At 38.1% G+C, this 15,564-nt stretch overlaps 1 protein-coding gene across 2 annotated transcripts in view; it reads left to right on the top strand.

The window, feature by feature from the left end:
• Positions 1 to 15,564, top strand: part of PRKAG2 (protein kinase AMP-activated non-catalytic subunit gamma 2) — a 274,878-nt gene that overhangs the window by 250,849 nt on the left and 8,465 nt on the right. For both annotated transcript variants that reach the window (XM_058533601.1, XM_058533595.1), the window contains exons 8-13: positions 438 to 496; positions 8,275 to 8,320; positions 10,211 to 10,265; positions 11,326 to 11,452; positions 14,233 to 14,398; positions 14,732 to 14,769. In XM_058533601.1, the coding sequence (XP_058389584.1) occupies positions 438 to 496; positions 8,275 to 8,320; positions 10,211 to 10,265; positions 11,326 to 11,452; positions 14,233 to 14,398; positions 14,732 to 14,769 (491 nt within the window). The remainder of the gene's footprint in view (positions 1 to 437; positions 497 to 8,274; positions 8,321 to 10,210; positions 10,266 to 11,325; positions 11,453 to 14,232; positions 14,399 to 14,731; positions 14,770 to 15,564) is intronic.

Here is a 15,564-nt window from a genome sequence, read left to right as displayed (position 1 = left end):
GTAATAGTGACTGTTGAAACCATTGTTTTTGGAATGCTTCTCAGGAAACAATCCAAGTGCCCCCAGAAGTGTCATATTTCTAAAGCTTATGCAATACTGTATATTATTTTAAAGTATTTTAAATTATTTACATGTAGCTGCAAGTCTTTTGTGATGTTTTATAACAATCAGTAAGTTTTCTTGCATTGGATTGCCAAATACTCTGACTAATTCCATTGTATTTACTATCGGGTTTAATTTCAACTAACTTTGCATATCTTAGTTTGGTTTAGATAATTAACAGATTAATAGTTTTAAATAATATATTGAATTGTGGTTGATATTTTAAAAGTATGTTTTAGAGCTTTTCTAGTAAATATTCCTGGTTTGCTTGTCATTTGAAATTTTTGCTATAAGTTTTCATAGTTTCATATTTAACATATAATTCTTTGTTCCAGGAATGCTAACAATTACAGATTTCATAAATATACTACATAGATACTATAAATCACCCATGGTAAGTGCCAGAAATCCTTATATCAGTAATTGGAGCTATACATTTCTATGTCTGTGTATAGGGGTGTGTGTATTTTAAGATTTTTGTGTTTTTTTCTTTTTTGGTACAGGAGTAGTTGTGCTGGTTGTTGATTTTTCCAAATATATAAAACGTGCAGGGAACCTCAGTGTAAATCACTCATGCATTTGAAGCTTGAAGAAGGTAGTCTCAGGAAAAATAAAAGGCAATAGCTTATTTATTCAGCTCTCAGAAATCCTCGGGTCGGTGGAATTCTATGTGCTTATTTATTGCCTAGATGTTCTATAAAGTTTCACTAAATTTCTCATCTTTACGGCATTATGGCATGCTGTAGACTCTGCCTGGACCCATGAGTGAAGGAGGCCCCTCCCGCCGCTCTCATCCGGGTCCTGTTACCAGTGAGGCCTCACTCTCGAGACGAGGATGCCACAGGGCTTGTCTTCACGGGCCTGTTGATGTGGGTGCAGCTTCATGCCGTTACCCTCGACATTTTATAACAAGGACTATACGGACTCTGTGGTTTTAAGGAAGTAAAACTTAAAATCGAAGAAATGCAAGTTTTGACATTTTTCTGCTGGTTAAGAAAAGACTGCTGCTGGCTAACTTTAGTAGCAGAGCTTCCTGGTCCCTTGTCTGTTTTATAAGAGCAGAGTTTGGAAGTCACACATGGCCTTTGTCTAACACTGTGATTTTCGTGATTCTACCAGCTTGTTTGGCTTTTATTTTTTCTTCTTGTGGTTTTTTGGGCTTGTTTTCTTTTTGTTTTTGTTTTTTTGGCAAGAGTAGGGAAGGACAGAATTGTATAATTTGTTTCTTTAACTGGTACTATTTTGGGTATCTAAAAGGTAAAAGACAATCCAGTTGTTAACGATTTTTACATGTAATGGTCAATATTGCCCAATAATTAAATTCCTACATAAAATGAAAAAATAAGTTTCTTCATAAGACATATTCTTAGAAGGAAGTTTTAGCAAAGATTTTGTAAGTATTCCATATTTATTTCACATGACACATCTGATTTCTTAAATACTATCAATGCAGTGAATATGGGTTTTCTTTATAATGGTCGTATCTCTGCTTTTGGACTAGCAAAATCAGCCCAAGTATGATTATTAGGTGGATATATTTTGATGAAATGCACTAACCCCTGTATAACAAATCTCAGCAGTAGTTAATTAAATTGAAATTTCTAAAAAGCAGTTATGTCTTAATATACAGCCTAAAGTTTTTCTTAATACTTTAGATGCATTTTTTTCCTCCGCATTTCACCTCCTTTTCTAATTATGAACAGAAAAATGCTATTGTGAAAGCTATGGCTCATTTCATTTTCTAGGTATTTATTGTTAGTATATAAAACACAATTGATTTTTATATATTGACCATTTATCCTGTAAGATTCACTTATTGATTCCAGTAGGCTTTTTGTACATTTGTTAGGATTTTTTCTATGTATATAATGTTGTCTATGAATAAAGACAGTTGTACCCACACCATTTACTGAAGACTTTCTTTTTAGTCATAGAATTGTTTTACTGCCTTAAGTGTGGGTCTCTTGCTGGATCTCTTCTGCTCCAGTGATCTGCTTGTCTATTTCTGTGCCTATACCATAGTCTCTTAATGACTATTTAAAAAAACAAAAATCCTGCTGGTATTATTGGGAGTCTGTAGATCAGTTTGGGGAGAATTGGCATCTTAATATTGAGACTTGCAATTTGTGAACATGGTATTTCTTTTTCTTGCTTTATTTCCTTGGCTAGGACTTTCAGTACAGCATTTAAGTCATGAGGGCAGACCTCCTTACCTTGTTTCCCATCTTAGAGGGAAAGCATTCAGTATTTCACTGTGGAATATGAGGTTAGCTATAGTTTTTTCATAGATGCCCTTTATCATGTTGAGGATGTTCCTCCTTTTCCAGGTTTGCCAGAAGCTTTTATCATGAATGGATGTTGAATTGTGTCAGGTGATTTCTCTGTATCTATTGAGATTATCATATTCTGTTTCTCCATTCTCTTAGATATTATTTCTTCAAATAGTTTTCTGTCCCCTCCCCTTTCTGGGACTCCAGTTACTCAACTGAGACTGTTTCGTGGGTTTTTCCCCAGTATTTTTTCTCTCTGTGCTTCATTTCAGATATATTTTATTTCTGTGTCTTCAATTTCACTGTTCTTTTCCTCTGCAGTATCTAATCTACTGTTAATTTTTTTTCCTTTCAGATATTGTATTTTCTGCTCTAGAAGTTCCATTTGGTTCTTTTTTATATTTTCCATTTCTCTCCTTGTTCTGTTCATTTTTTCCTTTAAATCCTTGAATATATTATATTAGTTGTTTTAAAGGTCTCTGCTAATTTCATCATCTCTGTCAGTAGACCCAGAATACTGGGTCTGATTCTATTGACTGACTTTTTTCCTGTTAATAGGTCACATTTTCCTGCTTCTTACAAATCTAATCATTTAAATGGATGTTGAACATTGTTAATGTTATGTAGTTGAATATCTGTATTGTCTTCCTTTAAAGAGTATTGGAGTTTGTTTTGGCAGGCAGGTAATGTACTTAGAGATCAGCTGGATCCTTTTGAGACCTTTTTAAAACAGTTTTATTGAGATATAATTCATATACTCTATATTTCACCCTTTAAAGTATACGATTCAGTGGCTTTTAATATGTTCACAGAGTTGTGCAGCCATCACCACAATCAATTTTAGAACATTCTCATTACCTCAAAAAGAACACCCCTTAGCTGTGACCCTCCCCTCAGCCCCCATCACCTCCAACCCTAGGAACCACTATCTACTTTCTGTTTGTATAGATTTGCCTATTCTGAACATCTCATATAAATGGAATCATACAGTACATGGTCCTTTGTGACTGGCTTTTTTCATTTAGCATGTTTTCAAAGTTCCTCCGTGTTGTAGCGTGTATCAGTACTTCATTTCTTTTTAATGCTGAATAACATTTCAAAATGGATATACCACATTTTACTTGGCCATTCATCAGTTGATGGACACTTGAATGGTTTCCACTTTTTGGCTATTGTGAATAATGCTACTGTGAACATTTGTGTACAAGTGTTTGTGTGGACATATGTCTTCATGTCTCTTGGGTATAGACCTATGAGTGGAATTTCAGAGTCATATGGTAACTTATGTTTGAGTAACTGCCAGACTTTTTCACAGCAGCTGCACCATTTTACATTCCCACCAGCAATATGTGAGCGTCCCAGTGTCTTCCCATCCTCACCAACACTTGTTACTCTCTGTCTTTTTGATTATAGCCATTCTAGTGGGTGTGAAGTGGTGTATCTCATTGTGATTTTGATTTGCGTTTCCCTGAAGGCTAATGATGTTGAGCATTTTTTCACGTGCTTATTGGCGGGCTTGTTTTTAGGCTTGTTAGGGTGTGACTCTTTACTCTGGCTGGTTTAGTTCTGCTACTTCTGGGATCTCCATGGAGTTCCCTGGTTGTTCAGCGAGGATTTTCCACTCTGCCTGCTCAGAACGTAGATGTCTTTCAGTGTAAGTCTTTGCCTGGCCTCGTGTGGTTTCAGCCCATGCGTGCCCAGCTTCATATTCAGTTCAAAACTCAAGGAGATCTCTGTACAGCCTCCTCTTCTTTTTAGGAACAGCTCCCTCTTGTCTGCTGCTCTGCCCTGCAAATTCCATTTGGCTCAGTCTGCCCAGACTTTGACTTATCTCTCCTCAACTCAGCAAGACTCTTGTGCTCTTCTCAGGGCCGGCTGACTGCGTCACAGTCCAGAAAGTGCCTCTAGAGAGAGATGTGGCGATCATAGGGCTCAGTTTGTTTGCTTCCCTTCTCTTAGGGATCACAATTGTGCCCTGCCTGTTGTCTAATATCTGAAAATGGTTGTTTCACATGTTTTTTCCCATTTTCTATTTGTTTTCAGCAGGAGACTAAGTGTGGTCCTGTCTACTCCATCATGGCTGATGGAGCTCTATCAATATTTTAGTCATACCTCTTTGCAGTGTTTTTTTTTTTTGTGGTTGCTGTATGGATTCCAGTATCAATTTCAACTTACCGCAATCTATTTGAACTTAATGTTGAATTTTTTGCATAAAATATAGTTTCATTTAATCTGCCCCTATCGTTTTTGTTTTAAACAAAATGAAGAGTAAGAAGAAAAAATATTTATAGTTTTTTATACTTAGCCTCATAGGGACGATTTCTCATTCCTTTCTGTGGATTTGAGTTACCATCTGGTATGATGTCCCTTTAGTCTGAAGAACTCCCGTCAGCGTTTGTGTAGTCCAGTTCTGTTGGTGATGAATCATCTCAGTTTTTGTTCCTCTGACAATGTCATTATTTCATCTTAATTTTTTTTTATTGGCTCTGAGCTAACATCTGTTGCCAGTCTCCCTCTGTTTTATATGTGGGACACCACCACAGCATGGCTTGATGAGCAGCGTGTAGGTCCATGCCTGGATCCGAACCCGCAAACCCAGAGCCACCAAAGCTGAGCTTCCAAACTGAGCCACCATGCCACCGGGCCTGCCCCTCATCTTTGTTTTTGAAGAACAGTTTTGCTGTTTGGTAGAAACTGAGTTAAGTTTTTTTTTCTTTAACACTTTAAGGATGTAATTTCATTGTCTTTTGGCGTCCCAATGCTTCTGATGAGAAATCAATAGAAATTTTTATCCTTGTCTCCTCTATGTGATGCACCATTTCTTTCTGGTTCAGGATTTTCTCCTGAACTTCAGGTTTCAGCAGTACCTGTGATATGCCTAGGTGTGGCTTTCGTTGTATTTATCCTACTCCAAGTATGTTGAGTTTGCATGATCTTCTAAGTTGGTTTTTCACCTAATTTGGGAAGTTTTTAGCTTCTGTTTCTTCAAATACTTTTTCGGTCTGATTCTTTCTCTCCTCCCCTTCTGAGACTTCAATTACATGTGTGTAGACCACATGATACTGTGCCACACGTCTCTGAGACCCTTGTTCATTTTTCAGTCTTTAGTGTCATTGTTGTTCAGATTGGATAATTTCTATTGACCTATCTTAAATTTGCTACTTCTTCCTGGAGTGATCTCCAAGCTCATTTTCAAACCCCATTCCTATTGAATTTTCAGTGAGATTGGGAGCTTAAACTTGAAAGATTTTGTAGCTTCTTTGTAAAATTTTCTGTGGCTGATTTTCCACAAAATGGAAATGGGACTTTTAAACAATAATTTTCATGTATATTTTGGAAAGAACTGCTCTTGATAATGAGAGCTAAGGCTGCTGTTTTTCCTATCAATTACTATATTTACACAAATGTAGGCACTAGATACCATTTTTCCTAACTATTAAATTTTGTACTCAAGGGCAATGGTTGCTTCTTCTCTACCTTTCTACAGAGCCTAGTAGAGTGTTATTCACACTCGCTATTGGTGATCCTTCTTGTTTCTCCTCTCCTTCTGACCTGATGCATTAAGTTTTTCTCTTTCTTCCTCCTCCTAATTCCTAATTGTAGGTATTTTCAAAGGCTTAGGCTTTGGCCCTCTGCTCTTCTCTGTGTGGCTTCTCTTCTTTGGAAGTCTTAATCCACTTCTTTAACTTCACTTCCACATTCTCCTTCCTGTCCTTCGTCCCTGCCCATTGAAATTCTAGTCTTTCAGAATCCTACTCAGATATCACTTTAGCGATGGAGAGTTCCCTGTGTTAGTCTCCCTGGGGCAGAATTAGTCACTATTTCAGTGCTCCCATTAATAACCTTGTGGCACTTTTCGTATTGTATTATGATTCATTGTAAGGCAGTATTTCTCAACTGGAAGCGATTTTTCCCCTCAGGGGACATTTGACAGTGTCTGGAGACATTTTTGGTCATAGTTGTAGGAAGGGTGGAGTGGTTCTACTGGTATCTAGTGGGCAGAGGCCAGAGATGCTGCTAAATATCCTACAGTGAACAGGACAGCCTGTCCTGGCACAGGACGACAAAGAAACATCCAGCCTAAAATGTCAATAGTGCCAAGGTTGAGAAATGCTGTTGTAGGGGTATCTGAGTTTCTTGCTAGATTTTGAGTTCTTTGAGGTAGAGACTGTATCTTACTCATCTTTGTACCTTACGCACACACACCCTTCGCATCATGTCAGGGCCAAACATGCCTGGTTCGGAACAGACCCTCGAGTTAGTTCCATCTTGTCCACAATGATGACTGTAGCTAAAGAGCTGAGGAGGTTGTGCAGACAGAGAGTTGAGTGAGTTGTGCAGGCAGAGAGCAAGGAACCCTCCACTCAGCTAAGCACTGGCGTCATCTCAGAACTTCCTAAGGGAGATTTAGACCAGTGTGTTCTACTTCAGACTTTGTTAAAACCATATCCTCATCTTCCCTTACCCTCAATTAGGCTTTCTTCTCTGTCATGGAGATTATCATTCAGTCACCCAGCATCAAAATTGGGGGGCTTTTATTTATTCATTCATCTCTATTTCCCCTGTTTAAGTAATCTCTAAATCTTTGGTTCTTCCTTCCAGTTGCTCCTGTATTCCCACCATCACCGTGTTAGAGCTAACGTACCGCCTGAGACTTGGTTTTGTATCTGGCTCTGGTGCTGGGAAAGTCGCCTTCTCCGAGCCTTGTTCTCTCCCGTCGTCTGCTGCTTACAGCCATCAGTGCTGGCCTGGCCTTCTCTCCCAGACTCGGAGGCCGCCGTCGCATTGGGTGCTCGAGTCAGCATCAGGCCATGTCAGTCCCCACATGCCCGCTCCTGTCCTCCAGCACACTAGTCTCCTTTCCGTGTTCCACCAACATGAGGAAGTCTGTTTCTTCTCCAGGCCTTTACTATTTCCCCTTTGTTTCTGTAAAGCCCACCCATCGCTCAGGACCAGGCTGAAATCTGCCTCCTCCCCGTTTTCCTTGCCTGACCTCTGTTCATCTCTGCTTTCTCTGCATCCCTGTACTAAACCTTGTAGATATGACCTGATACATATTCTTTCTTCAGTTGTCAGTGGCATTTTTACGTAAGACTGCCGTAATGTTCCTGCCAAGGCGATTTTAAGCTTCAAGAGGAGGCCAGGTTTTCCTATTGCAGGTTGGGATTTCCTATCCCAGTCCCGAGTTGGGAGTGGGAGGCTGCAGAAGGGGCGGTGGAGAACTCCGGCATATTAGTCCCTGTCTTCTGAGGCACTTCCTCTCGTGTCTGTCATCTTCTCCTCACGGAACCTGAATTTGCAGGGCTTTGGATCCAGTTGTTTAGGAAGGGAGAGACATTCAGAGAGGTTAAATAATTTGGACAAGAACAGCAGCTAAGAAGCGGTGAGGGTAGTGTTGAGATTTGATGAGATTTGAAACAAAGCTCAACAACTGCAAAGTGACTTTGTGTCACACACAGCACTGTTTACCCTTCCAGGCGGCTCACCCTTGCTTTGTGGAGACTGGTGGACATGGTCCAGGCATAAACTGACCTAATGACTTAATTTTAGCGCGTGATTTAACCAGTGGCCCTTTTTAAATGAGAGCTGCTAAAAATCTTCTATATCCTGAAAAAGAGGAAAAAGTATATATGTCTGTGTGTATGTTTTAAAATTTATGTGTATCAGAAATTTTCAGATTAAATTAATGAAAATATATTATCCTGGTTTATGTTTAAATTTATAAAACATTTATCTTCAAAGAAATGTAGAGCATTTTATATTTCTCGTTTATATATTTCCAATATTCTGAATTATCTGTTTCCATATGCTGAATTATGAGACTCAGCAGTAGTTATGAAATCATTTTTTTTTCTTATTGTATATGTTAACCTTTGTAAATAAGAATTTTTCTTATTTGCAGGTACAGATTTATGAATTAGAAGAACATAAGATTGAAACGTGGAGGGGTAAGCACTATTGGGTGTTAAAAATCTTTTAATATCGGGAAAAAAAGTGCTACTTAGTGTGTAATATATATTTTAATTTCACAGATCCCTTTCTTTCTGCTTAATAATAAACTATGTTATGTAAAACATTTATTTCTCTCTTAATTTTGATAGTATGCCATACTACTATAAATATTATCCATTCTGTTTAATAGACATTTATAGAGAACCTAGAGCAAGTCTTTCTACGAAGACTGGGAATATAACGATGAATAAGCTAACCAGTGCCCCAGTCTCTGCCCTGCAGTGGAGCCATCATTCACTACTAAGGATTACCCCCCAAACTTGCCTTTGTATAGAAAAAGCACCAGAGGAATGCCTAAGATTAACACAAGCAAGGATCTGTTCTTAGTTAAATTTAATAATTATTTCTTTAGAAATTATGGAGAAACATAGAACAAGTGAACCTTAAACTAGATGATTTGGATCAAATAATATGAAAATAACTTCAAGATTGCTTTCTTTTATTTGTAACATGAAGTTCACCCTTTATAATCACAATACCCTTTTCTGAAATGGAGCCATTTTTTAAATTCTAATTTCACGATTGTGGAATTGTTCTGTCTCAATGAGACCCATCGTGCAGGACGGTTGTAGGTACAAGCCTGGACGGGGATCACTGAAGAGCTCAGTCTGACTGAAATTGTGGGGTGTTCAGGGGAAAGCCTGGATAGAACTGAAGGGACCATCTGAAGGAAAATTTTGAATTTAAAATTGAAGTTTAGCTTTGTACCTTCCATAATCTGCTTGGTATGATAAGCAGCCTTTGTGACTGGCTGTGAAATCTGAACATCTGCTAGAATTCTCTAAAGGGATAGCGGCTCTCTTCATTCCATGTGATTTAGAAGTTTCATTGAGTGATATATTTGTTTTATGACAGCTTTACCAAGTCAAACCAAACAAAGTAAGTCAACATGGGGTCCATATTTTAGCACTGCCTATTATGAAGTGAATAGATAACACCAAGACAGATACTTCTTACCAAATTCTACTGTATAAGTAATGTTAGACCAAAATTGAAGTATATTTACATTTTGACATTACATGGTATTCGGTAGTAATAATAATAATGTCAAGATATTCTTGAATGCCTTCTGTATAGAAGCCTCAATAAAGCAAATTAATTACAGTTAATCTTTACAAAGATAATTTCTACATACTAGAAAGATCCCCAAGATGCAGTAGATTCTCAGCAATTGTTTGGTAAAATAAAACTTGTTATAACTTTTGTTTTATCTTTTAACTTATGCAAATGAGTTTTAAAGGATTTCATAAATGCTTCATCTCTTGAGGGCGATAGTAACTTGGCAGCATTCTAGTGACCTCTGCTGGTAATGCTCTTTTATCAGATTTTTTGACTTCTGATTTTTATAACATCTGTTATAGTACTGTTTTTAAGTATTTAATTTTTCCACAAAGGCAACATGCTGAAAACAGTTTGGAAGTTGTTTAAAATAGCCATAACTATAATTAACAGAATAGTTTTCAGTAAATTAAGTTTATTTGATTTGAGTTTTTTTTTTTTTTTTTTAAAGATTTTATTTATTTATTTTTCCCCCAAAGCCCCAGCAGATAGTTGTCTGTCATAGCTGCACATCCTTCTAGTTGCCGTATGTGGGACGCGGCCTCAGCATGGCCAGAGGAGCGGTGCGTCGGTGCGCACCCGGGATCCGAACCCGGGCCGCCGGCAGCACAGCGCACTCACTTAACCGCCAAGCCACGGGGCCAGCCCTGATTTGAGTTTTTAATCTTTCTAATTATTATCTGTAAATTGAAGAGTATTTTAATTTATGTAGTAATTACAAACAGCAAATGCATTACTAATTGCATATTTTCTTTCTATAAATACAGAGCTTTATTTACAAGAAACATTTAAGCCTTTAGTGAATATATCTCCAGATGCAAGGTAAACTTGTAGTTTTTCTCTTTTGAAAACATTCATTCATTCAGATTCATCTGTTTTGTTACCATGATTGATTGATAGATTTTTTTTATCCACATAGGGGTCAGCCTCCTTAATTCCAAATATTAAATTCAGTACATTTAGAGACAGTAGAGATCACAGCCATTGTTGGTCCAAAGGATTGGTAATGGACTAGGAAGATGGTCATACTAAGCAGTTTCAAAATCCAGTTTACCTGCCGCAGAAACCATCTAGGGAGCTTGTTAAAATTGCGGATTCCTGGGCTCTACCCCCAGCCTATCAAATCAGTCTTTGGAGGGTTGTGCCCAGGAATGTGCATTAAAACAACTCCCCACGGGTTCTGACGTACACTGAAGTTGAAAAATCGGACTCTATTGGACACTGGTCCACAGGTGGTCAGAAGAATGAGCTGCCCTCTCGGTGCTCTTCTAGCTCATACATTTTGATCCAAGCTTTCTGGGATGGCTCTGATACGTTTCCACATTTATAAGAAAGCATTCCTAAAACTCTAGAACACTAGTGAGAAAAAGTGAAATATTGATTTTTATTATTTTATTTCCGAGTCCTAACAAACAGACACACCCACCATGCCTCCTTGCTGGCAGGCACAGGAGGGACCAGAGCAGCCCAGAGGTGGGCTGGCCGAGCGAGGAAGCAGCCAGCGGGCTGCGCCAAGTCAGAGTAGCCCGTCCAGGGGCCCACGCCACCGCTCCCCTCTGTTGCTCGTGTTATTGTCAGTTAGCTGTCCTAGGGGTTAGCTTCTGTCATTCTTCAAATAAAAGCATTAAACGCACTATTAAAAAACTCTCCTAGAGATTTGTAGCTCACACTTGTATTTGAGATTTATTAACAAAGATTGTGAAAAATTAAAAAAATTGCTGAGATCTCCAATTTAAAACTTTTCCAAAATGCTGTTTTAAGTCAATCAACCTTTTATTATTGTAGTATAAAAACACTGAAAATGCTTTTAAAGCAGGGGTGGTCCAAAGTTTTCTAATTTTTCTTTAAAGCCTCCTAACGACTTTAATGGCTTTTCCCACAGCCTCTTCGATGCTGTATACTCGTTGATCAAAAATAAAATCCACAGATTGCCAGTTATTGACCCTATCAGTGGGAATGCACTTTATATACTTACCCACAAAAGAATCCTCAAGTTCCTCCAGCTTTTTGTAAGTAGTTTTTAGTGTTTCTAAAGACATAGTTGCATCTACTTTAACTAATTTACTTCAAGTAAATTGGCTCCTGTTACCCTCAGTAGAAGAAATTGTTAGTTTTGAGGTCTCCATTTCTAAACTTCAATTTTTCAACCTACTACTATTTGAATTGTACCTTCTCAAAGTTGATTCCAATTAAAAAGCAGTCACCTTTCAGTGCAAGTATCAAAATAACAACAACACATGGACTTCTCTATTTAAATTAGAATATTTTATCACCTAAAATATGTGGAGGAGTGAAGCAATTTGCAAGTCAGTCTAATTAAGGAACTGCTATACAAGATGAATTGAGCCAATATCTATAGCAGATTGCTTTACTGGTATCGTGGCTTTAGAAACGTAGATTCAAAAAATATTGTCCCCAGGATTATCTTATTATTAACTGTAGCAGTGATAGAAAACCCAAGCAAATAAAATTTTGACAAGAAAATATACCATGTTGGTCCAAATTAGGCTATATTTGTAGGTCTTCTCAGCTGCATTTGAAATGAGATGGCTTCATAATCATCCAGAACTTAGAACCTTTTGGTTGGCCATAGTAAAAGAGGCTCAGAAGGACCAGAGTGTCTACAGAGAACTTTAATTTTTTCCTTTTAATTACATGCACTGTATTTGAGGTTGCAAGTAATTGGTCAACTAGAACCGCTAGGAGGCCTCATTCATGGTTCAGAAGAGATCATTTGAAGTCACTTTTTTTTTAAAGAATTTAATAGACATTAAAAATCTACATCAAATTAGCTTTCCCATCTCCTTGTCCACAGCTTCAGATAAGGACGTAAAATAGCACGCAGCGTGGCGCCAGGGCCAGGGCTGCTCCCGGAAGGCCGCCCCACTTTCCAGACAGAAACACGGAGGGTTCAGTGACTGGGAGAAATACCTTGTCCATCAAACCAGTCCTATATTTTCATAGTTAATGTTTAAAAATAACACTCTTCATGTTTAAATAAATATTAAGCAAGAAGGTAGGAAGGAGAAGTATAATTTACAAAAAAGCATGGTTTGGTAAAGAGACAATCTAGGGAGGAAGAATGAGAGATGAACGGATACTGTTGGTCAGATTCACATCTGTTGTGCACAGGCTCTGGGTCGGCCGTGTGCTGCAAAGGCAGTCACCTCAGGCCGAGGTCTAGTAGGACCCAGGACGGGGCCGTGTCTTCAGGGCCCCCGTGTGCCAGGCTCTTAGCCCATTTACCCCTTAGAGTAATCATTTTAAAGTAACATTAATCATGAGAGCTAAATACTGTTAAGCATTTACGGTATGTCAAGCACTGTCCTAAGCACTTCAGGTGATAAATCTAATCCTCGCCACCACCCTCTCAGGTAGGTATTTTTATTGATCCATTTTATAAGTGAAGAGACCAAGTAAGTTGAATAACTTTGTTACTGCTGGTAGTGGTGGAGCAGCAGCGGCCCCAGCGGCCCCTCCCAGTCTCCGTGCGTGCCTCCGTCCACCGGCCTGTCGGGCAACGTCGTAGCTCCTCTGTACTCAGAGGCACCTGGCTCAGAGGGGAGACGTGCCCAGTCTCCCAGGTGTTAAGTGGTAGAGTTCCAGCCCATTTCAGTGGCCTCGGCCGCAGGAGGGACAATTTGAGACAGGCCTTTGGCATTTTTCTCTTCTATAGAAAGTAGGGGAGGTTGCCTCTGCCAGTACTGCCTTCTATTTGGGCCAATATGGTAATTAGAATCATGCTATTAGAATATTCAGCCCGAGGTTTTCAGATAAAAATATAGAATTTTAAATAAAGAAATTTCAGAACCTGATTTTTACTGAATTGAGATCATTTTCTGAGAACAAGTAGCATACCCTGGAGACCGTTGGCAGTTAGCCTGAGCGTGCAGTATGGAACAGGGGTTGTCCTGCATCGAGATGGGCTAGGTGGCCTAATAGGTCTTTCTTTTTTTTCTCTAAATTTCTAGGATTCTCATGATTTGAATATTGATGAACTCTTTGACTTGAACATTTTGTTTCTTCTAATTGTTCATCTTTTCCTGATAATTATAAGGTACTCCAGGAGGATGGAATCAACTATACCCTTTATAAAAGGTGGATTTTTGAAACCATAGACCTTATTTTGTTTTAGTCAAACATGATCCTAGACTTCTCTCTTCTGACTTCTCCCTCCTCCTTTAAAACAGCCCATGAAAAGAAAAGTTAACTTTTAAAGGTTCTTTTAATTCTGTTCAGTTGGCTTGTTCTTTGTTCCTAATAGACAAAAATTGGAGCCCTCCAGTGGAGAATTCAGGGTGTGGAGGTGGGATGGGGTGAGGACCAGCTTAGCAGCTCACACAGCCACCATCAAATGCTTTGGGTTTGAAAGTGTGTGGGTTCTTAATAAATACTACTTAATGATGACAGCAGGATGAGGCATTTAACATGAATAATTAAGAATAAAGGATTCTTGGTGGCTTTTGGGTCTTAATTTAATATAATCCAAATAGACCTGTTGTTCCCTTCTTCTGTCCACTTTTTTAGTGTGTGAAGAGAAGGGAAAATGTTAACAATGTTAGTGCTTTGCAGTATTTTACTAAGTAGTTAAATAAAAGCATAGACGTATAAACTGGTTTGAACGAAAGACAATTCTTCTATGTAACATTTTCATATTAATTCAGATATCCAGGTAGATTGTTAGAACAAACTAGTTTGTTGCACATAGTTTTTCATTCAAGTGTGGACATGTGGACATTGGAAAGGTCTGTTTTGGCTCGAGAGCATTTGTGTTTGTCTTGCGGTATAGATGTCTGATATGCCAAAGCCTGCCTTCATGAAGCAGAACCTGGATGTGCTTGGAATCGGGACCTACCACAACATCGCCTTCATACACCCCGACACTCCCATCATTAAGGCCTTGAACGTCTTTGTAGAAAGACGAGTGTCGGCCTTGCCTGTAGTGGACGAGTCAGGTCTGTGTGTTCGGCCATCCCAATGGAACAGAAATAACTTATCTCATTAGAGTAAAATTATTGTTAAATGACCCAGCATATCAGTTAAGTGGGGGAAATGAAAATTTAGATATGGTGAATAAATTTAGCACCAAAGAGCACTCAAGATAATAAAAATTTTAAACTGGCTTATTTTCAGATTTTCCATTATGATATGATTTCATTTCCATTTAGAAATAGATGTTTATTTTATTTAGCAATATTTAATTCCCTAGTAATTATCTAGTTAAGATTGATTTTAAATGTTATTTTTTGTTTCTAAGACATTTTTCTAACATATATTTTCATTTTTAGGAAAAGTTGTAGATATTTATTCCAAATTTGATGTAATTGTAAGTATTTTTAATTTTATTAAACCCGTCATCTAGAATGCATTTAAAACATTTTCATTAATGTGTTTTTTTCCCTAATTTAATAATTCCTAGCTTTTTTGAGTATGAGAATCTTGTTAGAGAATTCCATAGACTCCTCATGGTTTTAATGTTCATTGGTTTAGCAATGAATAATATATTGGTAGCATTTTATAATTCTTTGTCTTTTCAGTACATGTGTAGTTTATCCATCACTACAGCATGTGTATATATTATACTGTAAGTGGTCGTATTTCTATGTGGGAGACAGCATTTATTCCGCCAACAGTCATGGGCTTAGTGGACACACGAATTTGTGGATCCTTGTCATCTCCATCCCCTTGTTTGCCGATTTGGGAACAGCTGTTCTAAAGAAAACAGCAAATGTATTAAACAGAGTTATGTCAAGTCCTGTTTTTTAGTCCCTGGTTTAAATCTACTTGGTGGATTTTGGTGCTACAACTTTCCAGTTGTTCCTTTTTTTCCTCATTCATTTTAAAGGCACTTTCTTAGAGTTTTACATTATATTTAAGAAAAGGAACTGAAACTTTAATAGCCCCAAATGTGCACACCATTTTTTCCGTATTATTGACCCCAGCATTAAATATTCTTTTGCAGCTGTCTCAAACCCTTTTGTTTCATCCTGTTCTGTTTAACATAATAGACACCAAAAAATATGCTTATTGGAATTTGGTTGAGTGGGACCCTCTAAGATTAATCAGAACCCTGAGAAGCCATTTGGATCTATGGGGCTTATATGGCCTGTTCTTCCTCCAT

The sequence above is a fragment of the Diceros bicornis genome, chromosome 3 (assembly GCF_020826845.1).
Source record: "Diceros bicornis minor isolate mBicDic1 chromosome 3, mDicBic1.mat.cur, whole genome shotgun sequence".
NCBI classification, from domain to species: domain Eukaryota; kingdom Metazoa; phylum Chordata; class Mammalia; order Perissodactyla; family Rhinocerotidae; genus Diceros; species Diceros bicornis.
This window is presented reverse-complemented; position numbering and strand designations above follow the sequence as displayed.